This window comes from Helianthus annuus, chromosome 15 (assembly GCF_002127325.2).
Source record: "Helianthus annuus cultivar XRQ/B chromosome 15, HanXRQr2.0-SUNRISE, whole genome shotgun sequence".
In the NCBI taxonomy this organism is placed as follows: Eukaryota; Viridiplantae; Streptophyta; class Magnoliopsida; order Asterales; family Asteraceae; genus Helianthus; species Helianthus annuus.
The window spans coordinates 5964342-5987647 of record NC_035447.2 but is presented as its reverse complement, the minus strand read 5'-3'; the positions used below and the strand labels follow the sequence as shown (position 1 = coordinate 5987647).

The following is a 23306-nucleotide window of genomic DNA, read 5'->3' as shown; positions in this document are numbered from 1 at the left end:
GAATACACATTATTCCATTACGTGATTTTGAATACCCAGCACATGACTACTGATTTTGAATATCCATTACGTGATTACACATTCAACACAAACCATTACGTGATTACACTTTCAATGTAAATCAATTTCTTGATTACACATTCAATATAATTTGTTATAACTACTGTTATTACAATTATGCTTATAACGTAATTACTTAGTGTGTTTAACATGAAATACTATAATGAACCAAGTAATCACGAAATGGGTATTTAAAATCACGTAGTCACTTAATAATACATAGTCAGCTATTGTTACGTAATTAAGTAATCACTTAGTGTGATTTCATATTCTATAATGAAATCCCGTAATCGGTATTCGAAATCACGTAGTCATGTGCTGAGTATTCAAAATCACGTAATGAGTATTCAAAATCATGTAATTTTTTTCTAAGAAAACTATAGAAATAGGCTGCTCGAATAAAGCGAATGAAGTGCTCGTTAGTACGTATTTATTTAAAAAAAAATTAACATATGAAAAACTTATAGCCGTTTGAAAATCATGACGGTGAAGAGTTCAAATGAGAAAGAACCAGAATACCCCTTTCTCTATTTGTTTCATCAATTGTTTTAACCTTAAATTTTCCACAATGTTTAATCCATATCATGTGTAATTAAGGTGTGGCATGGTCTAAGCTTCGTGCTATTTATGCCCTTTTTTAATGAATGAAATCCTTATTGCTGTTCAAAAATAAAAATAAATAATAAAATAATAATAATATTTAGAACTATTTTAGTATTTATCTCATGCACTTTATTAGTTTTTTTTTAAAGTATAAATATAAATATGTGTGTGTTTGTGTGTATATATATATATTGTTTTATAAGGTATAAAGTAAGTCAAACGTGTGTATTAACACAATTCCTACAATTCCTACAATTCATAATCATAGCTAAAGTGGATCAAATGATCACCCAGAATAATCTGGTATACAAAAATTTTCTGAAGTTGGTAGAAGTATACAAAAAGTCAATCAACTCAAATATACGTACTTGTAATGATAACTTGTTACTTATTTTACTTGTTTGATGAATTAAGAATGGTCTAAACAAGTTTAAGGGGATTTAACATAATAAACTAAGCTTGAGGGAAACTTTTTCATGTAACTTTCACAAGTTTACTTTATCACCTATGAATTGACGGTAATTTTTAAATTAATTTCCAAAATGTTATATATTTATGGTTTTAAAGGATCGATTTAGTTTGTGTTAATGATAGTTACCTTTCAAAAAAAAAAGGATCGATCTAGTTTGTATGTAAACCGAATCAGTCGTTTAATATTTTTTTTTATATTTGAAATATATATATGCATGAGTATGTTTTATAATTACAGATAGAATGGTCAAACTAAAATAGAAGACATCATGCTATATTAAAAAATAAATTACATTACCAGTATGCCAATTTGGCTGTACAACATGAGCATATGTGCATCACACCCACAAGAACATCATCAAGACAACTAACTACATATCATAATGTTTAAAAGACGACGACCTCTACGACCTTTGTGTGATGCCCAAACACAAGTAAACCTAAGGACTCGACTATCAGCAACATGATCAATAGCATGAGTTGCTCCCGACTAAAATCTATAAAAATCACCCTGCAAATTTACAAAATACGCCACTGGTTAATACACTCTAGAACCAACTAATTGCATCAAATCAAGCAAAAAATAACAAGAGTTAATTACTGTTTTCGTCCCTGTGGTTTGTCAAAAATCACTATTTCAGTCCATTAGTTTAAAAAATTGCGATTTCAGTCCCTGTGGTTTCACTTTCGTAACCATTTCAGTCCACCTCGTAACCATTTCAGTCCCTGTACTTACAGAATAAATGGATTGAAATGGTTACGAAAGTGAAACCACAGGGACTGAAATGGTTATGAAAGTGAAACCACAGGGACTGAAAACGCAATTTTTAAACTAATGGACTGAAATAGTGATTTTTGACAAACCACAGGGACGAAAACAGTAATTAACTCAAATAACAAACATACGCAAAATGGTAAGATGGTAATACGCAGTTTACCTTAAGCATTAACATCATCTTGGAGTCCAAAATATGCCGTGATTCTCGAAACCATTGTGTGCTTGTCACATGTTAATTAAGCTCAAAGATCGTATTAACTCTATATATGAAAATTAATTTACAAACATAATATATATATAAAAAGCCGCCCGTATGAAGCGTCCAAAACGAATTGGTTGATTATTGTTATTATTAACATGCAACCGTTTATATTGTTTCATCACGTACTGAAGTCGATCCAACTGGCAGACACCTACCTGCAAGTTAATGGGTCAAATAAATATACACTGCAAACAAAACACTTTTTTATGGAATTTATGCCCCAAAAAAAATCAAGGGTAAAGTGCATAAAAAAGTAAAAAAAAAACTTGTGATCTCTAAAAATAAATTTTACAATCATTAATTACCTTTGGTTGACAAAATGGAGTCACAGTATGCCGAAAGGTTGACTTTCACAGGTTTTGGAATCAGTAGAATCATCACTAACGATATGCACATCGGTCTCAACTGCAGTAGGGTGCAGATTCAAGTCAAATGTGTTTTTTAAAGCCAATATAGAAGTCAAATGAGACGGTTTGACTTTGACCCCAGGAACACCGTCATTCTCAACATCTAACGTCAACTCTGGTGATTGATGATTCCCACAAACCACAGAATCCGTAGAACACGGGTCAGCCGTGCAATCATGAAACAACTCCGAGTCAACAGAAGTTTGACCGTCTGTATCGCACGGAAAATCATTCTTTACTGGTAAATTTAGGTCACATAAGCCGTTGACACCATTGGAAGCAGTTATTTTATCATCAATAACATTTTTCCCGACAGTAGCTTCTTCTGTTTGTTCATAACTAATGCCAGCTGTACGAATAGGTGTTTGGTCGTAATCAATTGCGTTCGATGAAGTGGCTTCAAGTTGGGGGTTATTTTCGTCTTTTGGCTCACGATCAATAACATCTTTCTCTACCCCTGCTGCATTTGATTTAGGTTTCGGATGAGCAAACAAAAAACAAACATTTATGGAGTATTTGATGTTTTAGGTTAGGAGATTATGAGTACCTGCAAATGGACTATGATCCGCATCACGATACTGAAATTGTAGAAGCGGTTTTTTAAGCATAACGATACCGGGAAACACAAGCATGCACATGCGTTTCATTGCTTGCTTTTTTGATTCTTCAAGGGGTGTGAAACCGAATGCAGCGGTCCATGTTTGCATAAGTGCAGGGATGGCGGGAATTATTAATTCTTCCACACCAAGAGAAGAAAGAGTCTGAAGATTAAAGAATAGATAATTAAATATAAATTTTTATTTGAGTTAATTGCCCGGATGGTCCCTGTGGTTTCACGTTTTTTCACGTGTAGTCCCCACCTTTCGGAAATAGCAGGTATGCTCCCTGTGGTTTGTCATTTTGTTACTTGGATAGTCCCCTGACATTTACTCAGGGGACTATCCGAGTAACAAAATGCAAACCATAAGGAGCATATCTGTTATTTCCAAACTAACTGACATCTACTCAAGGGACTATCCGAGTAACAAAATAACAAACCATAGGGAGCATACCTGCTATTTTCAAAAGGTGGGGACTAAACGTGAAAAAACGTGAAACCACAGGGACCATCCGGGCAATTAACTCTTTTTATTTTGTATGGAAAAAGAAACTTGTTCCATGTTTTTGTGATTATCATTCAATTCTGTCAGTGGTTAACCTTCTTCATACACAAAAATTGACGTTGCATTTGTATAAACATGATGATTAATAGTTGTCATTATTTATTTTACTCGTTTAAATATACCAGCTTCATGTTTGACTAACTGAACTTAAAAGAAATAGTAAAGTACACGGATGGTCCCTATGGTTTACCAAAATTTTGGATTTAGTCCCTAGCTTTTCAAAAGTACAAGGATGGTCCCTGGGGTTTGATCATTGTAACACATTTAGTCCCCAGCCAACAAATCTAAAGGTTTCAGCAGGTCCAAGTTAGGGACTAAATGTGTTACAAAGTGCAAACCACAGGGACCATCCACGTACTTTTGGCAAAGTTGGGGACTAAATGCGTTACAAAGTGCAAACCACCGGGACCATCTGTGTACTTTTGGAAAGCTAGGGACCAAATCCAAAATTTTGGTAAATCATAGGGACCATCCATGTACTTTACTCTAAAATAAAATAAAACGAAGCAAAGTAGAATTATCTAATATGGAGTCTAAACTCTAGTCGGCTTCTTAGATAAAAGTCATCTGTAATACTTCATACAAAACATGTTTTTAGTTATATTAAGAAATTGAGGCCGGTTATTGTACAATTGCCCTTAACGTACGAAGCGTACGCTGAGCAGTTTCAACATGCTGATTTTTTTTCCTTAACATGCGGAATTTTTTTTATCAACATGCGGATGTTTTCCTTACCACGCGATTTTTTATTTTTTTTCCACATGCGATTTCTTTTGTTTTCAACATGCGACTTTCTTTTTTTATATATACATGCGGATTTACCTCCCCAACACAAATCCGCATGTTGTAAACCCAATATCCGCATAACAGCGTACGTTAAGCCCAATTGTACAGTACACTTATTCTCTCTCTCTCTATATATATATATAGGTTTAGGTTCTTGTAAAAAGGACATTTTTCGTGATAAGTGTGAGAAGGCATAGGAATTAACATGTAGGCATCATGTTTTGGACTTAGGCATGACGTTTTGGGTTGTTGTGGCAAGAGAAAACACCAAACATAATAATTTAAGACACAATGCATTGAATTCTAGGCTTAAAACTTAAAACACCATGCCAAGAACGTTAAGTAGTGTGTTTTATTTGTGTTTTAAATTTCATGCCTAGAATTCGTTGCATTGTGTCTTAAATTGTGATGTTTGGTCTTGAGAACGCTAAATATTGCGAGAACCTCAAGAACGAATGAGAAAACCGATTAAAACAATTTTTTTAAGATAGTCCTCATTGTAATTAAAGTACAACATCAAATAATTCATTTGTCCTCTCAAAATCACTCTTATTATATTTTTTACACAATTGTAAATAGCAAACTTACACATGTGTAAATTTTCTTTATTTACGAATTCACGTAAATATAAACGTGTAAATTAAATTTCTAATATTGTATTCGAATAATAATAATAATAATAATAATAATAATAATAATAATAATAATAATAGTAATAATAATAATAATAATAATAATAATAATATTGAATTTGAATTGTTTTTGAATAAAGTTCTCGCGGTTTTTTCATTCGTTCTCACGGTTCTCATTTAAACCTTCCCCTATATATATGTATAACTTTTTTTAAGAATAAGTGTACTGTACAATTGGGCTTAACATACGCTGTGAAGATATAACATGCGGATATATTGGTACTTATTTCCAAACCACTAAAGGTAAAACTTTAATCATAAAAATCCTGACCAAAAGTGTTTCCGGTCAACCAGGCTCGACCCTTTTAGACCCGTACAAAAAATTACACATTTGGATCAGAATCCAATTTTAACCTGACCATTTTGCCGCCTCCATTTTTAACACTACCAATCAGCTTACATCAATTCAACAAAACAAAGAAATTAAGGCTAAAGTACAAGGTATCAAATAAGGTTGACATACGCATTCGATGGCATCCAGAAGCCTACGACACATTCCTTGACGTCTATACATGTGTCGAGTTCCAATAAAAGGCATTTCTGCTAACTGATACCCATGTATCCTGTCACAAGTTATACTAAAATTGTAAGTAGTTTTTAATTAAGATCTTTAGTATGACATATTAGCAGGGGAGTTGAAGATAGTAACCGTATGGATGCTGCAGAGATAAATTCATCACCCTTCTCCAAAACCGCGGTTAAGAAGCCAGCATAATTCAGTCGCCTGAAGTTTGAGCTGACAAAAGGATCCCAATATATGAGGTGAGCACATAAGGCCGGAGGGTATGGAGGGCGCCACCGTGCCACATCACCACCCATAGCGCCCCCCTCGGCGCCACCACCCACACCCTGCTAGTTAAACCGGGGCGCCATTGATGGGGCTTTACCATGGTAACGAGGAAGAAGGGAGGGGGCAGGTGGGGCCCACATCATTTCATCCAATAACATTTTTTTTTTATTTTGTTTAATAGGGGGCGTTATCCCACACCCTGCAAGTTAAGAGAAGGCGTGATAAAGCCCCCTGGCTGATGTGGATCCTAGGTGGCGCTGACGTGTCCTGATAAAGCCCCTAGGGGCTTTATCCCACACCCCATAGCCTAAGTATGATAAAGAATTACAAATAATAACATAATAATATAATGATAATAATATCTAGAGTTGGGTCAAATGGGTCGTTTTTTGTATGGGTTGGACAGATTGGTTAACCCGAAGGTTTTTTTCCAAGAATCACGGGTGCTTTTTGAATAATTAGGATAGTCAAATATTACTATAGGATTATATTATTCAGCTTTCTTTTAATCTTTTAGAAAAAAATTATTTATAAGGTTTTATGCATTTTAACAAGTAAAGTACACGAGTGGTCCTTGTGGTTTACCAAAACTTTGGATTTGGTCCCTAACTTTTCAAAAGTACATGGATGGTCCCTGTGGTTTGCACTTTGTAACGCATTTGGTCCCCATCCAACAAATCTAAAGGTTTTAGCATGTCCAAGTTAGGGACTTAATGCGTTACAGAGTGCAAACCACAGGGACCATCCATGTACTTTTGGAAAAAAGCCGGGGACTACATGCGTAACAAAGTGCAAACCACAGGGACTTTGAAAAGCTAGGGACCAAATCCAAAATTTTGGTAAACCACAGGGACCATCTGCGACTTTACATGCGCTTTACCCGTTAGAGATCTGAAAAATTTAGTTTGACCTTATTCATAAGTTGATGGGTCAAAACGTTAACATCTAATAATATCCAAATCACGCATCTGGATACCTTGTAACTTTGTAAGTATATGTGGCAAGACGGTTGGGGCGTGTAACAGGTCAAAATGAGTCTTTCACGCTTTCTGGTACATTTATTTATTTGATAAGTGATTAGTGTACTACATATGATTGCAAAAACTGAATATTAGAATGATAATCTATTTTTTATTCAGAATATTATAAACACTTAATTTATCACATGCTACTTTAAATAAGTTTACAATAGCGGTTACAATTGTTAATTTATCACATTTAATTTTAATAAGTCAACCGATTTGTATCAAACATTCAAACTAAATATAATAATTCAACTTACCCACAATTGTAAACAACATCATGGATTATGCTGGTCCCACTTCTCTCATCAACAATTGGCACAAAACATTCATCCATAACAGAGAGTGCAACCGCCAATTTGGAATTGTGTTCAACCTTTAACCGAGTGTCATGAACACCTTGGTCAACATCAGAACGTTGAAGTAGAGTCCAAGATAATCCGTCTTCAAGCTCATGTTTCACCCCAAGATACGTTTGCAGTCGCTCAAAGAGCTAGTAAAGCAGCAATATCAGATCAACATGTTTCATACATAAAAAAAATAATAATTTAGGAAAAATTACAAGTTTTGTCCTTTATCTTTATACCACTTTTCAGGCGGTGTCCTTTTTAACGAATGTTGACAGGCGGTGTCCTTTACTAGGTATTTTGTTGCAAGTTTAGTCCTTTACACCCAACCCAGTTAAAAAACCCTGTTAATTGTTGACAGGCGGTGTCCTTTACTAGGTATTTTGTTGCAAGTTTAGTCCTTTACCTAGGTATTTTGTTGCAAGTTTAGTCCTTTACACCCAACAATTAACAGGGTTTTTTAACTGGGTTGGGTGTAAAGGACTAAACTTGCAACAAAATACATATTAAAGGACACCGCCTGTCAACATTCGTTAAAAAGGACACCGCTTGAAAATTGGTATAAAGATAAAGGACAAAACTTGTAATTTTTCCAATAATTTATGGTATCGAACAACATACCTCCTGACATTTTCTTCCACAAAAAGGTAGTCGATTATAATCAGTATATTCAGCTTCAACTTCTTGTAAGCACGATTGGTGGACTGTTGGATTCAAAAACTTGTTAGCTATATACGATGAATTATGTAGTCATTCAAGAAAAAAGGCACTTGTTTAGTTAATCATTATTATATACCAATGACATACATTTTTCCTCACACAAACAGCATGAGAGTATTTGAGAGGTAACTGCATCATGAGAGTCTTCCACTTGAGGGTTATTAACGGAAACCACTCCACAGAATTTGCACGTGCAGTAGATGCAGTTCCACTCCCCCGAGGGAAAATTCTACAACACATAAACCACAATTATGAAAAATTTATCTTGTAATCTTTACAATATTTTTAAGTAACATGCCATTTTCGTCCCTGAGGTTTGTTCAGTTTTGCTACTTTCGTCCAAAGGTTTGTTTTTCCGCATCTGGATCCAAAAGGTTTGAAATCTTGCCATTTTCATCTGGCTCCTTAACTCCATCAATTTTTCATCGTTAAATCAGGGATATTTCCGTCTTTTGTGTTATCTTAAAGGGAAATTCGGTCGTTTTCATGACCACCACTCGGTGGTCATGCAAAAAGACCGAATTGCCCTTTAAGTTTAAAAAGACGAAAATACCCCTGACTTAACGGAGAAAAATGGAAGGAGTTAACGAGCCGGATGAAAATGGTTGTGTTATCTTAAAGGGCAATTCGGTCTTTTTCATGACCACCACTTTGAGAGTGGTGGTCATGCAAAAAGACCGAATTGCCCTTTAAGTTAAAAAATACGAAAATACCCCTGACTTAACGGAGAAAAATGGAAGGAGTTAACGAGCCAGATGAAAATTGCAAGATTTCAAACCTTTTGGATCGAGATGTGGAAAAACAAACCTTCCTTTGGACGAAAGTAGCAAAACTGGCCACACCTCAGGAACGAAAATGGCAATTTACTCTATATTTTTTTTCTAAGCATGTTTGATATATTAACTAGTTACCAAGAAAAAAGAAGGTGGCGGGCCAGCTCTAATTGGGCCCGACCTGTTTTGACCCACACAAATATACACGTTTTGACATGTTACCCAACCCACTCATTTTCGCACCTGTACTAACGGGTCGTTTAAAAACATCATTGAAAGGAACCATAATTACCTGGATATCAAGGCAGCTTTGATGAAAAGTCGAAGGACAACCATCACAACAAATCAAGTTCCCGCCATCTCCACAAATATTACACGTGTCATCATTCGGGTCATCACCGTGAACATCAACAACATTAAATCTATTAATATTCGACTCCTCTTCTTTCCTCCATGAATCCATCAAACAATTCCTAAGACATTTTCCCGATTCCAAATATAAATTATCAAAAACTTGACCAGTTTTCCCTCCACAGTGAGCTACAAATGCCGATACACCTATAATTTCATTACAACAGCCGCAGCGAATCCCATCACTAGTAATAATACCCTCAATTGATCTTGTTTGCCTTCTAGTTTTACCATACCGAACCTTCATTCCCACCAAAATAACGCCTAAATCAATCATCCATGATAAAAGATTCCGCTTCTTAATTACCAAAACGCCCTCGTTACCTTGTTTCGACCCGTTTTCAGAATCATGGGCTAGAATTCGTGGCTTAAATAGCATTTTCCTCTTGGACCCTTCTTTTTTCTTCTTGTAAGTGATGATTTTACCCTTGATTCTCTTCTGGTTCTTATCCTTACGTACTTTCTCCTGGTGTCTATAAAGCAAACTGAGTTCTTCTTCGGGTATTGGTGTAAATGCAGATATTTCAACATTATCAGCATTACCGGTTTCAATCTTCTTTTTTAATTTAGCATAAGCTCGCGTTATTGACCAGTGAGTTCTCTTCCCTTTAGGTTCAATATATACTGAATCTTTGTATGTTTTTTCTTGTCTTTGTCTGAAATCGATTGTCCATCCGCATTTCAAAAGCATATCGGATATTTTATCTCTCACCGACTGTTTCAACAACCGTCTCTCCAAACTCCCGACAATAATCCCTTTTCTATCATTATCAACTTTTTCCACCAACGGTTCACTGTTTTGATTTTCATCGTCTTTTTTTCGAACTTTGAGGTCTCTTTTTACCGACACGAGTTTCTTCATTCTCATTTTCATCACATGTGTTGCTAAAGTTTCCGCCTCCATTTTCAGTGGTCTTCCACGACGGTTGAATTTCTTTAAAGTGGTATCTTTGACGTTTAGTTTCGGTTTTATTCCCTTTGACTTCATGGGTCCAACGGGAATCTCGTGTGAAACTTTAGACGGGCTTCCATGACGTTTCGGTTTTTTCCATGGTACCTCAATCAATGGTATAGGAGTAACATCGCCCTGAAATTTACGAGGTCTTCCACGACGTTTTCGCATGCTCTTTACTCCACCATCAACCACCGTGGTGGCACCGGTCAAAGTCGTTGACCGCAACACCTTCCCGCCAATAACCCGAACCCGATCGTTCTCAACTTTCTCCTTCTTAGCTCTTCCTTCTCCATTACAATCAGAACCCAAACCCATCACGTTTTTTCTTTTCCTTCCCCTTTTATTTTTACAGCGCATAAGCATACGTTCACCATTGATTACCGTTGAATCATCAGCACATGTTTCTGATTCCAAATTTACAGACATCAATTTGTTTCCTTGTTCCTCTTCAACTTCTTGTTTAAAACAAGAAACAACCGAATCTTTGATCGGATCCAACACCTCTGATCCCAAAAACAACCCTTTATCATCACTATTTACGATTTCTTTCACACCAATTTCACAATTTTCAACAGAATTATCAACACATGCCCAAATATCAGCTTTATTTGCTCTTTTGTTATTAGAAATTGATTTACCAGATCTCAACAACAATCTCTTTTTATTAGAACAATCTTGATTCTTAATGTCTGAATCGATTTGGGGTTTTACCCCTCTCAGAACCCTAGTTGATCTCAGTTTCATCCTGGCAAACCCTACACAATGTCAACTAACATCAACACCCCTTCTAAGTCAAAGACAAATCTCACGTGTTACAATCCATGATCAAATAAACACGAATAGTGACAAACTGAAGTAAGATCTAACCCTAGTGTTACTTTTTTTTTTTTTTTTTGAAAGGTGAACTTCTAATGGTGACCATTGTCACATCCGCACATTGCGGACCCTCTCCAAGAACGTGGGCCCAGATAGCGGGGCCAGCGCTCGGTTAACCAGTCTTGGGTCGAAGGCATTCCCCCGGAAACCGTACTGCCTCCACGCGATTTTACTCGCTGGAGTAACAGCCGGATGAAAACCGGAGTGACGCTCAGGATCAAACCCTCCTCGGTGGGTTTTTCACCATCATAGCGCACATGTCACACCCATATGCCTTTGCCGGGAATCGAACCGGAGTCTCACAAGGAAACAACCGGTCCAACAACCAACTGAGCTGGAGGGGTGGACCCCTAGTGTTACTTGATAATTGTATAGCACCAATACAGTTTCCAATTTGAGATCATTCAATTAAAAATCAACACATTGAATTAACAAAAAAATGTAGAATATGAATACCAAACGCTTCAGTCCGAACACAACAGAATCAAACAAATAATCAAAACAATTTCTCAACATAAACAAATTGATTCAATTTCTAGCTCAAAAACAAATCTCAATAGCTACAAGTCATGATCAATTAAACACATGTAGTAACAAATTGAAGCAGATCAAACCCTAGGGTTACATAATAATCATACATCACCAATGCGTAGTAACAAATTGAAGCAGATCAAACCCTAGGGTTACATAATAACCATACATCACCAATGCATTTTTCAATTTTAGAAGTAAAACACGATTCGAGATCATTCAATAAAACTAACAGACAAAAAGTGCAGAATATCAAACAGATTACAACAAATAATCGAAACAGTATCTGAACGTAAACAAATTACAGCAAAATTCGAATGAAAAACAGCTGAATTAATGAAATTCGTACCTGAAAACCGCTCCGATCGATCTAATTTCACCACGGATACATGGTGGAAGTGATGAAGTTAGAGAGAGAAGAAATTAAGAGTGAGAAAGAAGGATCGATGTGTGTGTTGTGAGTGCTTTTTTGTTACAGCATCTGGTCCAGTCAACATCTGCAGAAAATACATAATAAAAGAGGAATTTGTGCAGAGTGTGGAATACGAGACCGAGGGAAACCTGGGACCGGTTTTATCGGTAATTTCACCGTCTGCCTATGGACGGGTGGGTTATCAGGTTTTCCTCGGAATTGGTGGTGGACTCGTGGTACTCTCGGAGTACTCCGTTTGGTCTAGTGGGTGCTCCGAGAGTGCTCGGGATTGATTCTATTTGCAGTTTAAAAAAAAGAGAGGAATTTGTGAATTTGTAAATTCTGTTGAATCTGAGAATGAAATTATGGAAATAAATAATTTTATGGGTTATAACTTTGTATTTAACTCGGAATTAAAAGGGTTTGATGACAGTACATTTATATTTCCAAATGCCGTTAACATTTTTGTAGGAGTTTTGATAAGTTTTAACATCTTGTTGTTTATGACCATTTTTTGAATATTTGTTTGATCTGGGTAAAATAAATATGGGAAGTCACTTGGATTTGGATTAAAACACTTAGCACTTAGCATAACTCTTTGTTGTTTGTCTTCATCACTTACTCAGTCTCTGATGCCACCTTCTACACTGCCTCTCTCCAACGTCGACACCGCTACTGATGATATGCCGCTACTACGAAACCACCACTATGCTACTACCGACTTCGGAGTTGCCATAGGTGAATTTATTTTGACTTTTTTTTTTTCTTTCTAAAACAACTCATTTAATCAGGGTCCGTTCTGGTTAGAACCCCTTTTAACCTTAACCAATTCGTAACTCTTTTTGAAAACGGCCCTTCTAGCCCGAACTTCAGACCACAACTTACCCAAATCAGTAATGACTTGCTGCCAAACCTGCCCAGTTTGCATGCTAAGTCAATCATAAAAACATTTCCGATTTTGTATTACGTCAAAGCAGTTTTTAGTTGCTATATGAAGTTAACTTCGATAGTGCGACATGATAGCTTGAAAGTACGAGAAATCAGTTATGGAATGTTGTCAGATTCGATTTGGGATAATGGATGACGTTTAAACGCACAACTATCCATTATTTTGGATACAACAGTTATTAAGGACAATGGTTGTTAGTGTATCCAAACCGAAGTTACTCACTAACCGTCGTAACGATGTTTTCCGTTTTATTTTTGTTACCAATAAATAACGGTTCTCTTCATTAGATTTTGCATTACATTTGTATATGGATGTAATCACCCACATAGACGTGCGAGTATAGACATATGAAATACCATTCTAAGTAAAAATTATCATCTGATTATTAACTTTTTTCATGTCAATAAATAAACCATAAGGGTAAGAAGTGTTTTAAACCATTGGATATTTGATCTAATGGTTGAGATCAATAGGGTATAAAATGTAAATTGTGTTTTAATTAGAAGGACCTTATGTAAAATTAAAGGGCAATAGTGACTTTTCCAACGTTTCAAATATATGGTAACCGTTTCAAAACCCCTATCAATCTCCTATAAATCACCGAATTTATGGTAACTGTTTCAAAACCCCCATCAATCTCCTAAAAAATCAGCGAATTTCTCGTACTGAAATAAATTCTTCGATTTCCTTCACAACAACTTTGTATAACACTATAAAGAACAATATATTACATGATAAAACACTATAGGAAGATATAACACTATCTGTTTACTGTAAGACACTATACATAAATAAAACACTGTTGATGGGGGATAAAACACTATGAAAAGGAACAGTATATTACATGATAAAAACACTATAGGAAGATATAACACTATCTGTTTACTGTAAGACACTATACAGAATAAAACACTATTGATGAGGATAAAACACTAGTAAAAGGAACAGTATATTACATGATAAAACACTATAGAAAGATATAACACTATCTGTTTACTGTAAGACACTATACAGAATAAAACACTATTGATGGGGATAAAACACTATGAAAAGGAGATTAAAGATACATGTACATAATATAACACTATTGACTGGGGAATATAACACTACAACAAGAACTTACCGGAAACAATTAAATGTATAGAACAAATCGAATTTGAATCACATCCCTAATATATCGCCTAATATTTTTGGCAGTTATCTTTGGAAATCAATTAATTGATAAGAATGGACAATTACTAATATACCATTTTGAATTAATTAAGATAAGGGACACTTGTCATTCCCAAATTATTTCTCACACTTCTCACAAAAGTTGGACTTTTTACAGGATCCTCTACCTATTCAAGAATAATATTAATATTAATATTGCATTAATATATTTAGAACTTAGGAGAAAAATATACATATAATTCTACAATATAATAACATGATTTATAGAAAAGCGATGTCATTTGCGCATAGAATCAGGGGCGAAGGTTAGAAGGGATGGGTGGGGGAGCGTCCGACCCCTCGAACTTTTCGCTCAGTTGTGTTATGTATGTAGCTTTCGTATAGAAATTTTGGGTATATACGTTTTCGACCCCCCGGTTTTACTTAAGAGTTTAAGTCGGGTCCTATATGAGATTTGATCCAACTCATTACATGTTTCATGCTCATCTTTTAAGGTTGAGCATCTCATTGTACGGGCTTGAACTCAAATAACTTAAAGATCATGTGGTGGCAACCTTATATTCATAAGATGAACCTTGGGATAAGAAATATCATAAGCGGTCAAGCTCGACTATTCAAAGCTCAATCTCGACAGCTGGACGATGTTAAGCTAAATTTGAACTCGGTTATGAGTTTTATTAATTCAAAAACGAACTCACCTTCGAGCTCAAATAGCTCGAAATTTCTATGAAAGTTATATTGACCGTTACTTGTAAACAACTCATGCAATTTATTAGTCTTTTATTTTTGTCATTAATTTCAATATTTAATTACGTGCGCGTAAATTTAATTTAAATAATTGGCAATATCTGTCAAGTTTAGAATTTTATATATAAGGACACCTAATGTAATAGTTTAGTCATTCAATAATATATCATTTTTTTCTCTTAAATATTATTTCTCTTGTTCATCTTTTTTTAGCTTTTGTCTTACGTGATAGTATCACGGTGATACGCAATGGATTGTAGTTTTATTCGTCATCAGGTGATATCAGAACTACAAGATAAATTTCGACCAATATCTAAAATGTCTCAGCTTTTAGAGTTTTAGTCTACTTTAGCCTTTAGGCATTTTTAGAGTTTTGATCCGCTTTAGCCTTTAGGCATGAAGAAGATTGAGCCGCCCCTCATTTAAGCTCGATAAGTGATAACGCTTAAAAAATACATAAGGCTAAAGTTAGACCAACAAGGATCAAGTTAAAACTCAAATAATCTAGTGACAGTAGTAAAACTATTTTCATATACTAATACAATTCTTTAAAATATATACGCTAAAAGGATATAAAATTTAAGAAGTTAAGCTTTAAGACCATTCGGTGTGGAAGGACATGAAAATGATGCGTTATGCAACATGTGACAGTCACATCAACACGCGTCAAAAAAATGGCCTGGTGCAAAAAGTAGGAGTGAAACGAGGCATGGAAAGTGGCGTTATTATAAAAAAACAAATAAACATTAACCAATCAAAACCAACCCAAAATCCATTCAACAATGAAACGCCGCCATCTCACCCATACATTTGCCCCCATGTCGGTAGAGATCCTCAAGCCTCAACCACAATTAGGGTTGTAAACGAACCGAACGAACACGAACAAGGCCTTGTTCGTGTTAGTTCGTTAAGGAAATAAATGTGTTCACGAACGGTTCATGAACACTTAGCGAACAAAATTTTATGTTCGTGTTCGTTCATTAAGGAAATGAGCGTGCGTTTACAAACGAACACAAATAAATTTGCCGAATGCGACGAAGGGTAAAGATAGATGGCCTAGAGAGTAGCACTCGAACTTGAATCCCTTATTGTGGAACGGAGGTCGATCGTATTTGCCGATGTAAATAATGAGAAATGAAAGGGAAATAATGCATAAACAAGTTGAAAGTGGGTTTCCTAGTTTAATTGTTAGGTTAATAAAATAAATAAAAGTTTAATAGTATAAAAACTACAAATAAAATATAAGAAAGTATAAAGATCTTCAATTAAAACACAAACATATGAACATAAACGAAAGCAAATCAATGAATGTTTACGAACACCTTACCGAACGTTCACGAACACAATCGAACGAACGAGACCTCTGTTTATTCGTTCATTTAACTAATCGAACGAAATTTCTTGTTCATGTTCGTTCAACGAACATAAACAAACTTCCCGCCGAACAGTTCACAAACTATTCGCTAAACGTTCAGTTCGTTTACAGCCCTAACCACAATAATATGCTCCACACCCGATTTCCATGCCGACACCTTATGTTGTTGTGTGTGGTCTAACTAGATAGAAAGAGTAGATAATATAATATATTGAGGAAGTAGTTATAAGACAATAAGTGTGCTTGGATCCAACGGTTGTTATCACTTCCGTCTTATCCTATATATATATATCTCTCTCTCTGTCGTGTATTCAATTATTCATCTCACACACAAACAATAATTTACAATAATTGGAAGAGATCTTAATTTTGTTGAAGAGAAGAGCAAGCAAGCAACGAGGAAGGAAGGAAGGATGGGTAGCTTTGAGCGTCAAGTTGAGACAAGAGCTAAGGATGTAAAGAGGTTCTTCAAAAACGGTGTAAGGATGATTGGAAACTCGTGCAAAAAAGGCTGGTACAAGCTCAAACGCCTTCATAAATGATCTCCATGAGTCAGTCTCCTCTTCATTCCACCGTGATCATGATGATGATGATGATGATGATGATGTATTCACAAAATATAAACTCTTATTAATGTTTGTTATTCACTTGTTTTTGGCTTTATTATCTGTGTCATTCGTATCTACTTTACTGCTTTCTTCGTATGTTTTTTTTTATGTTTGCTTGGAACATCAATTGACTTGAAGCTTTCGATTGTTTCATAAGAATAAATTTACTTTCATATGTTGGTTCGGGGCTTTATGTTTAATTCTTTTTTTATATCTATATCTAGAGTTTTATTTTCAGGATGACGCCATTTTTTAATTATTAGAGTAAATTACTATCTTTCACGGTAGTTTTAACCAATCGAGTTCAAAATTCAAAAAGTTTTACCCGCTCATTTTATAACGTTTAGAGTAAAATGCACGGATAGTCCCTGTGATTTTGTAAAATAACGCCTATAGTCCGCAACTTTTGGAAGTTACACCATTGCTCCCTGTGGTTTGACAGTTTGTTACTCGGATAGTCCCTTTCACTTTATAAAAACAAAACAACCCCAACCCCACCCACCCCCCCCCCCCACCTTTCTCTATGTTTCCCGCCACCTCCCACTTCCCACCTACACCACAAATAACCACCTTCAAATCCGACGCCGTTTCATTGGTTTCGCCAGCTACTAATAAACGGTCAATAAACCATGAACTTCCCGTAAATTCTATGCAAGATTGTTTTCAAATACTTGTGTTCTCGTTGATCTTCCGAATCAAACAGATCAAGCAACCTCAAAACGAACGAATGGTCGATGTACCGTTTAGCAAGCTTCGCATTCGTTTCAGGTGACGCCACAAACCGAAGAAGAAACTCGTACACGATTTGAAGATGCGGCCACGACTAATCCATACAAAACTCATCGTCCTCTTGATCATACAAATCCACAACTTGGTTTTCCTGATTCAAATTTGGTAGAGCCCGAAACAGATTCGCAGCCACCATTTTCGTTATCTACTGAATTGTAACCTCGTTGAACTTCGAATTAACCAACGACACATAATCAACGAGCTCGAGCAGAGTCTGTTTCTTCACATCTTTCTCTTTAACATTCTTGTCGGGTTCTTTAAAATCGAACACCACACAACACATGTTCAACTTCTTGATGAACAAAGTTGTGTTTTTCAGAACTCGACACTATTCGAAAACTTGGTAATGCTTCATAAAAAGCAGGAATTGAGTCAATATTTGACTTTGACTTAACAGACAAACTCAATTTGGAAACTTTATCACTCACACCAGTTGAAGATGGTTACTTGTTGTCACACCCCAACCGATGGCGGAAACATCGGGATGAGACGAAGTGTGTATAGATTGCTAGAGACGTCATAACACTATGTGACAATATTTAATTAAATTCAAATTTCATTTCAAAACTAAATGTCATACAAGATTTCAAAGGAAATAACAACATTGTTTCAACAAATAACATAGCAAACAAAAGATAGATAAATCTAGGTGTGTATCTAGTCCACCCTAAACTTGTTTCATCATTCATCCATACTTCAATAATCAACCTGCAACATGTATTAAAATAGAGTTCAATGCAAAAGCAAAGAGCGAGTATACAAGTTTGTTTACATAGCTTAATATAATAAAAGGCTCAAATCCAACATGATTCATAATATGTGAATTACTAGTATGCAATTTTGGCGTACACTATGATCAAACCCAAGAATCCAACGCATAAAATAGCCTAATCCCAATTGATAGCGGGATGGTAAATGTTTAACTTAACAATACCCCAAGTTTAACGAGTGGTGCGTAAATCCTATAGCGCTATAATTGTCAAGGTGGGCTAGCAAAGTTAATGAGCATATACGTTCCAAATCGTTCAAATAGAGCATACAAGAATCATAAGTAAAGCACATTAGTTTCATGTTTGTACAAGGATTGAGTATGTTTAGTTTAGTTTAAAGATGTTTGCATAGTTATACATGTTGCATCCCAAAGTGAAAAGGGGAAAAAGGGATCGAGTATACTCACAAAATTGCTAAGTCTTCCGATTATCCAAGTGTCGACGAGTGTGAGGTTAGGATGATGGAACACCGATGTCACCCTACATGGGCAAGCGAAGGTGTATGAGTATTCGGAAACTATGACAGAGGATTCGAAGTAGAACTTAGAGTATAACTAGTCGATGGTTAAGTATATATATATTTTTTTTTCGTATATAAAGTTTATACAAAGATTTTAATCTAAGTTTATCAAAAATATTATAGAAGTTTTGTCAAAAAGAAAAGAAATTAAATAAATAATTAATTAAATAAATTTACATTTATAATTATTGTTATAAAAATTTAATTGAATACAATACATTTTCATTAGTGGTTCGGCCATTAATTAACATAAAACAATAATAGTGTATATTTTATTTATAGTTTATAAAAATATTAGAACTTCGAAAGGTTTCGTTTCACAAAATTAACGCGTTTCGATTTACGGAATTTTACGAAAAACGGGCAGAGTTTCCTCTGTTTTTGGACGATCCCGACAATACAAGTTGTCGATATAATACTCAAAATTCAACGATTAATCAACGTTTGTAAACAATGTATATAAGGATGTGCCAAAACAAAATATAATTAGTTACTAACTATATCGATTCGAGCTCGGTTTTACATAAGTAATACTGATTTAAAGTATAAAAGTGACAAGATTCGCGTAGTTTAAATTTTACTGAGCTCGTGTTGACCGGTTTGACCCGACATCCGAACCCTTTCCATTTGTGATAAGGTTGGATTTGTTTTTCATATAACTTGTGATGAGATGCCAACCTTCACCATTTAAAACAAACCGAACATAATCCCACCGCGTTATATCATTCATCACTTTCAATTAAAACACCAATTGTTTCTATGTGTTATTAAAGCGGATCGTTAAACATAAAAAAAAAAAAAAGACAAAGGACAGAAAAGAATATACCGAATACAAATCGAGAACAACAAGACTGATGATGACCGGAACCGAAGCTCAAGACCTGAAACAGAACTAAGCTGACCCAAACAAAACTCGATCCAAAAATATTGTCCACCACCATTGCCGATGTCGCACCATGCTGAACCATCACCACCGCGTCACCACTGAAGTGGTGTCTCCGGTCGCGATTGGCGGCGGAGGTTTGTCACTCGGGCCACAACCACCGTCCATCAAACATCATCATCGTCACTATTACACCACCGGAGAAGAAACATCACATGACAAACCGAAGAAACATAGAACTAGAAGGGATCTGATAAAGAACATTAAAAGGTTAAAGCTTATCGGAGCTTTGTCGAGTGTTTGACGGAGAACCGAACTCGAGACAACGGGCACCACCGTCGTCGCCTCCACTACCGCCGCCGTGAGCGGCGACGCCGCTCCCTTTCTCCTGCTTGAACCACCACTCGACACCATCTTCGTCGCTGCTGAGAATCACACCGCCACTGCCACTGATGTTCATCGGATGAGGGGGACTGTGAAGCGGGGTGAGTGTTGTCGGAGGAGTGGGGTGTCGGCTGCCATCGCCGGCCTTCCTTGTGGTCGCCGATTAGTGATCGAGGTGGAGGAGAGGTGGGATTTGGTGTCTGTGGTAACATTTAAGAGTTACAGGGATGAAAAGATAAGGGTCCTCATGTTTGTGTTGTGAGTGTTCCTTGGATTAGCAGACTTGAAAGGGAATAGGAGGTGACATGAACGTGTGGCTGCATATACAGTGAAGGTTAGGGTTTTATAAAAAGAGTTGAAGATTATAACTAGTTTTTATTCTAGGGTTATATTAAGTGGGTTGGGCCCAGGACCCCTTAGCGTGTTTTGAGCGGTCCAATAAAAATTCTAAAGCCCCTTTATCGACCCGAACGTCGTAGCATGTCGTAATTTATTATTATTATTATTATTATTATTATTATTATTATTATTATTTTTATTTTTATTTTATTATTATTATTATTTTTTATAAGGGAACACGTAAATACGGGGCGTTACAGTCTCCCCTTCTTTAGGGAATTTCGTCCCGAAATTTATTCAGAACGAGGACTTGAAAGGGTTTTGGCAAACCGAAGAGGATTGTAAAAAATAAAATAAAAGTTGAGGCTTGTAAAAAGGACAACGGAGAATAATAGGGTATGAGGGTGAACGATTGATCTACTTACGATTATGAGTATAAGAATAGCTTAAGTATCGGATAGACGAAAGTAGTGTTAAGAATGAGGTCTCATCGTGGATAATCGGATATAATGCGTTTGTGAGCTGTTTAAAGGTTGTATTAGGTTAAAGGGTATGCAAAACACTGAATTTCTCATGCCACGTTTTACGAGAGTTTGGTAATGTAACACCTCGAATTTTTGTGTCCAATGATGTGTTAACACGTGTCATTTGATTACACGTGGCATCTATAATAAACAAAGGACTAATTTTGACAAACCTTGAAAGTATGTAAATTCGAGGGTTATAAATGTCAACAAGGGAAAATATACTGTATAATAACCCTAAATAATGCTTGTACCTTCAAACGAATAAATCATAAATCGTACGGATGCGAAACGCGAAAGAAAGTGAGAGATTACAAGCTGCAGGGGTTAACTGTGTCAACATGTTTAAATTATACCTCTGAGTGACCCTTTAACGTTCCCAAAGCTTTGTAATAGTATTTTACACTCACTAGAATATAATATATAAATTTCGCGAAGTTTCGTTATGAAACAAGAAAATTACGATCGAATTCGTAAGAGAAGGGTTAAAAGCGTCAATGATATAAATTAAGGCCTTCTGAATAATAAATAAATTAACCAGGGGCTTAACAATACGGGTAAATAAGGTGAGGTCCCTAATCGTAATTAATTGAGGGCCTTATCGCAAAGTTACCCCTTCAAACCCGAAAGGTCAGGTAATTAATTACCAAGATTCTTAATCATTACAAAAAGATTTGAAAAAGATTTAATTTTAACCCCTTACGGACCGTAAAGGGTATGCCTTACGGACCGTAAGGAGGGGGAATGATTGCTGAGATCCGCCTATGGCTTACGGACCGCAAGGCCGAAGCCATACGGTCCGTAAGCAGCGCCCGGCGACAGAAATGTGGCTGTTGGCTTTGTTAAGCGGCCAAACATGAAGTGATGGGTTTTTCAGAGGTATGGTTGCCCCCTACTCGACCCATAATCCTCTAGGACACATGCCACTAATCCACATTCATCTATAGCATGAGTTGTAATGATCTAAAGGCTTGTCCTTGGCTATAAAGAAGCACCTTGTGCTCACAACTTTCATCACAACTCAAACACTTCTATCTGATCATTCCAAAAGCTTTCAAGTCTTTTTCTCTGCTCTATAATCAAGTCTTAACTTCTGTAAGTTCCTTAGAACCTTTGTGGTTTGAATTATGCTTAGTATATAGCTAAAAACCAAACCGTCGTAAATACGGTTTGACTATTAAATAAATCCGTGATGGTTCTGTCTTATGACGAATCAAAGGTAGTTATGAGTTGGTATTAATGTGGGTAATAAACCTCTAAAAGGGTTCCCTCTGATCACCAATCTAACTATGTCAAATATCGAGTCAAACATGCGGTTAAAAAGTCAACAGAAAGCTATTTTCGCGATTTATGCATAATCTGTAATGTGTATGCTATGAAACCTGTTTAGACACTCATAAAACATGATATTAAGAATATAAACTTGTTTGCGCTCGTTTGAATCGACCATTTGCTATGTTGAACCGGTTCGGAGCCGAATGTCGCAAAAGTTTGACTTTTGCTTTGACTTCAGTTCTGACCCGTTTTAGTGAGGTATAGATGTGCCTTAGGACTCTCTTAGGACCAGGTCACATGATGGTATAGACCTCTGTGATCGGTTCATGATTTGTCCGAGTCTTTTACGTGTTTCCGTTAATCGCCTAAAAGTTGACCGTAACGCCATTTTGAAAATAAAACGAGTATTTCGGACACGTGAACGGACCAGAACCTTGCTTATTAAATTATAAGCATGTCCTTAAAGTTTCACGTCAATCCGTGGTCTAGAATGAGAGTTATGCTAATTAGCGCAATTAGAATAAACTTTTGTAATAAAAGGCGCAATTAGCATAACGCCTATCTAAACCAAGATTTCGTCACCAAAACTTTTACCCACTGTTATTAATTAATATTTTGGGAATCTTAAAGATTTTTAATAATTTTTACCTCGCTCATAACCTGCGGTTATGGCTACGGTTCGGTAAATACCGAATATGCCCTTTTTGGCCAAAACTTGAGTTCTACAAGGTCTTTTGACCCGATTCCAGTTGCTACTGATTTTAAATAATAAATAAAGTATTTTAGACTTTACAAACTGTTCGGGAAACTCAGATTTCCTGTAGAACTCGAAAAGCTCTTTAAAAGTCTTTAAAATAACCGAAAAACCCCTACGGGGCGTAATAATAACTTAAACTCGTTACGGGCATCAC

General features: G+C 36.0%; 1 protein-coding gene and 1 long non-coding RNA gene across 3 annotated transcripts; both read right to left on the bottom strand.

The window, feature by feature from the left end:
• Positions 1-1387: 1387 nt before the first annotated feature.
• Positions 1388-12280, bottom strand: LOC110910292. 2 transcript variants are annotated; one of them, XM_035984116.1, is made up of 11 exons: positions 11997-12280; positions 9167-10995; positions 8189-8330; positions 8003-8085; positions 7295-7527; positions 5872-5958; positions 5686-5785; positions 3129-3342; positions 2480-3038; positions 2073-2329; positions 1388-1645 (listed from the first exon to the last, which is right to left on the bottom strand). In XM_035984116.1, exons 2-9 carry the CDS (start codon positions 10982-10984, stop codon positions 2500-2502), a joined length of 3216 nt encoding a protein of 1071 aa, XP_035840009.1. In that variant the 5' UTR covers positions 10985-10995; positions 11997-12280; the 3' UTR covers positions 1388-1645; positions 2073-2329; positions 2480-2499. The 2 variants fall into 2 exon arrangements, with proteins under 2 accessions (XP_035840009.1, XP_035840008.1); XM_035984115.1 differs by having other exon boundaries at positions 2480-3041; positions 11997-12279.
• A 6073-nt stretch (positions 12281-18353) lies between these two features.
• On the bottom strand, positions 18354-20059 carry LOC110914694. The gene is made up of 3 exons (XR_002578515.2): positions 19817-20059; positions 18878-18950; positions 18354-18408 (listed from the first exon to the last, which is right to left on the bottom strand). It is a non-coding gene; the product is annotated as an uncharacterized LOC110914694 (long non-coding RNA).
• Positions 20060-23306: the final 3247 nt, after the last annotated feature.

What these genes read in the sequence shown, in the direction of transcription:
- LOC110910292 (XM_035984115.1), bottom strand. Translation starts at nt 10,984, where the DNA reads ATGAAACTGAGATCAACTAGGGTTCTGAGAGGGGTAAAACCCCAAATC. An exon ending in ATCTCTGCAGCATCCATACG is followed by an intron (nt 5,786 to 5,871) that starts GTTACTATCTTC and finishes AACTTGTGACAG; the next exon opens with GATACATGGGTATCAGTTAG. An exon ending in GGATCATAGTCCATTTGCAG is followed by an intron (nt 3,042 to 3,128) that starts GTACTCATAATC and finishes AATCAAATGCAG; the next exon opens with CAGGGGTAGAGAAAGATGTT.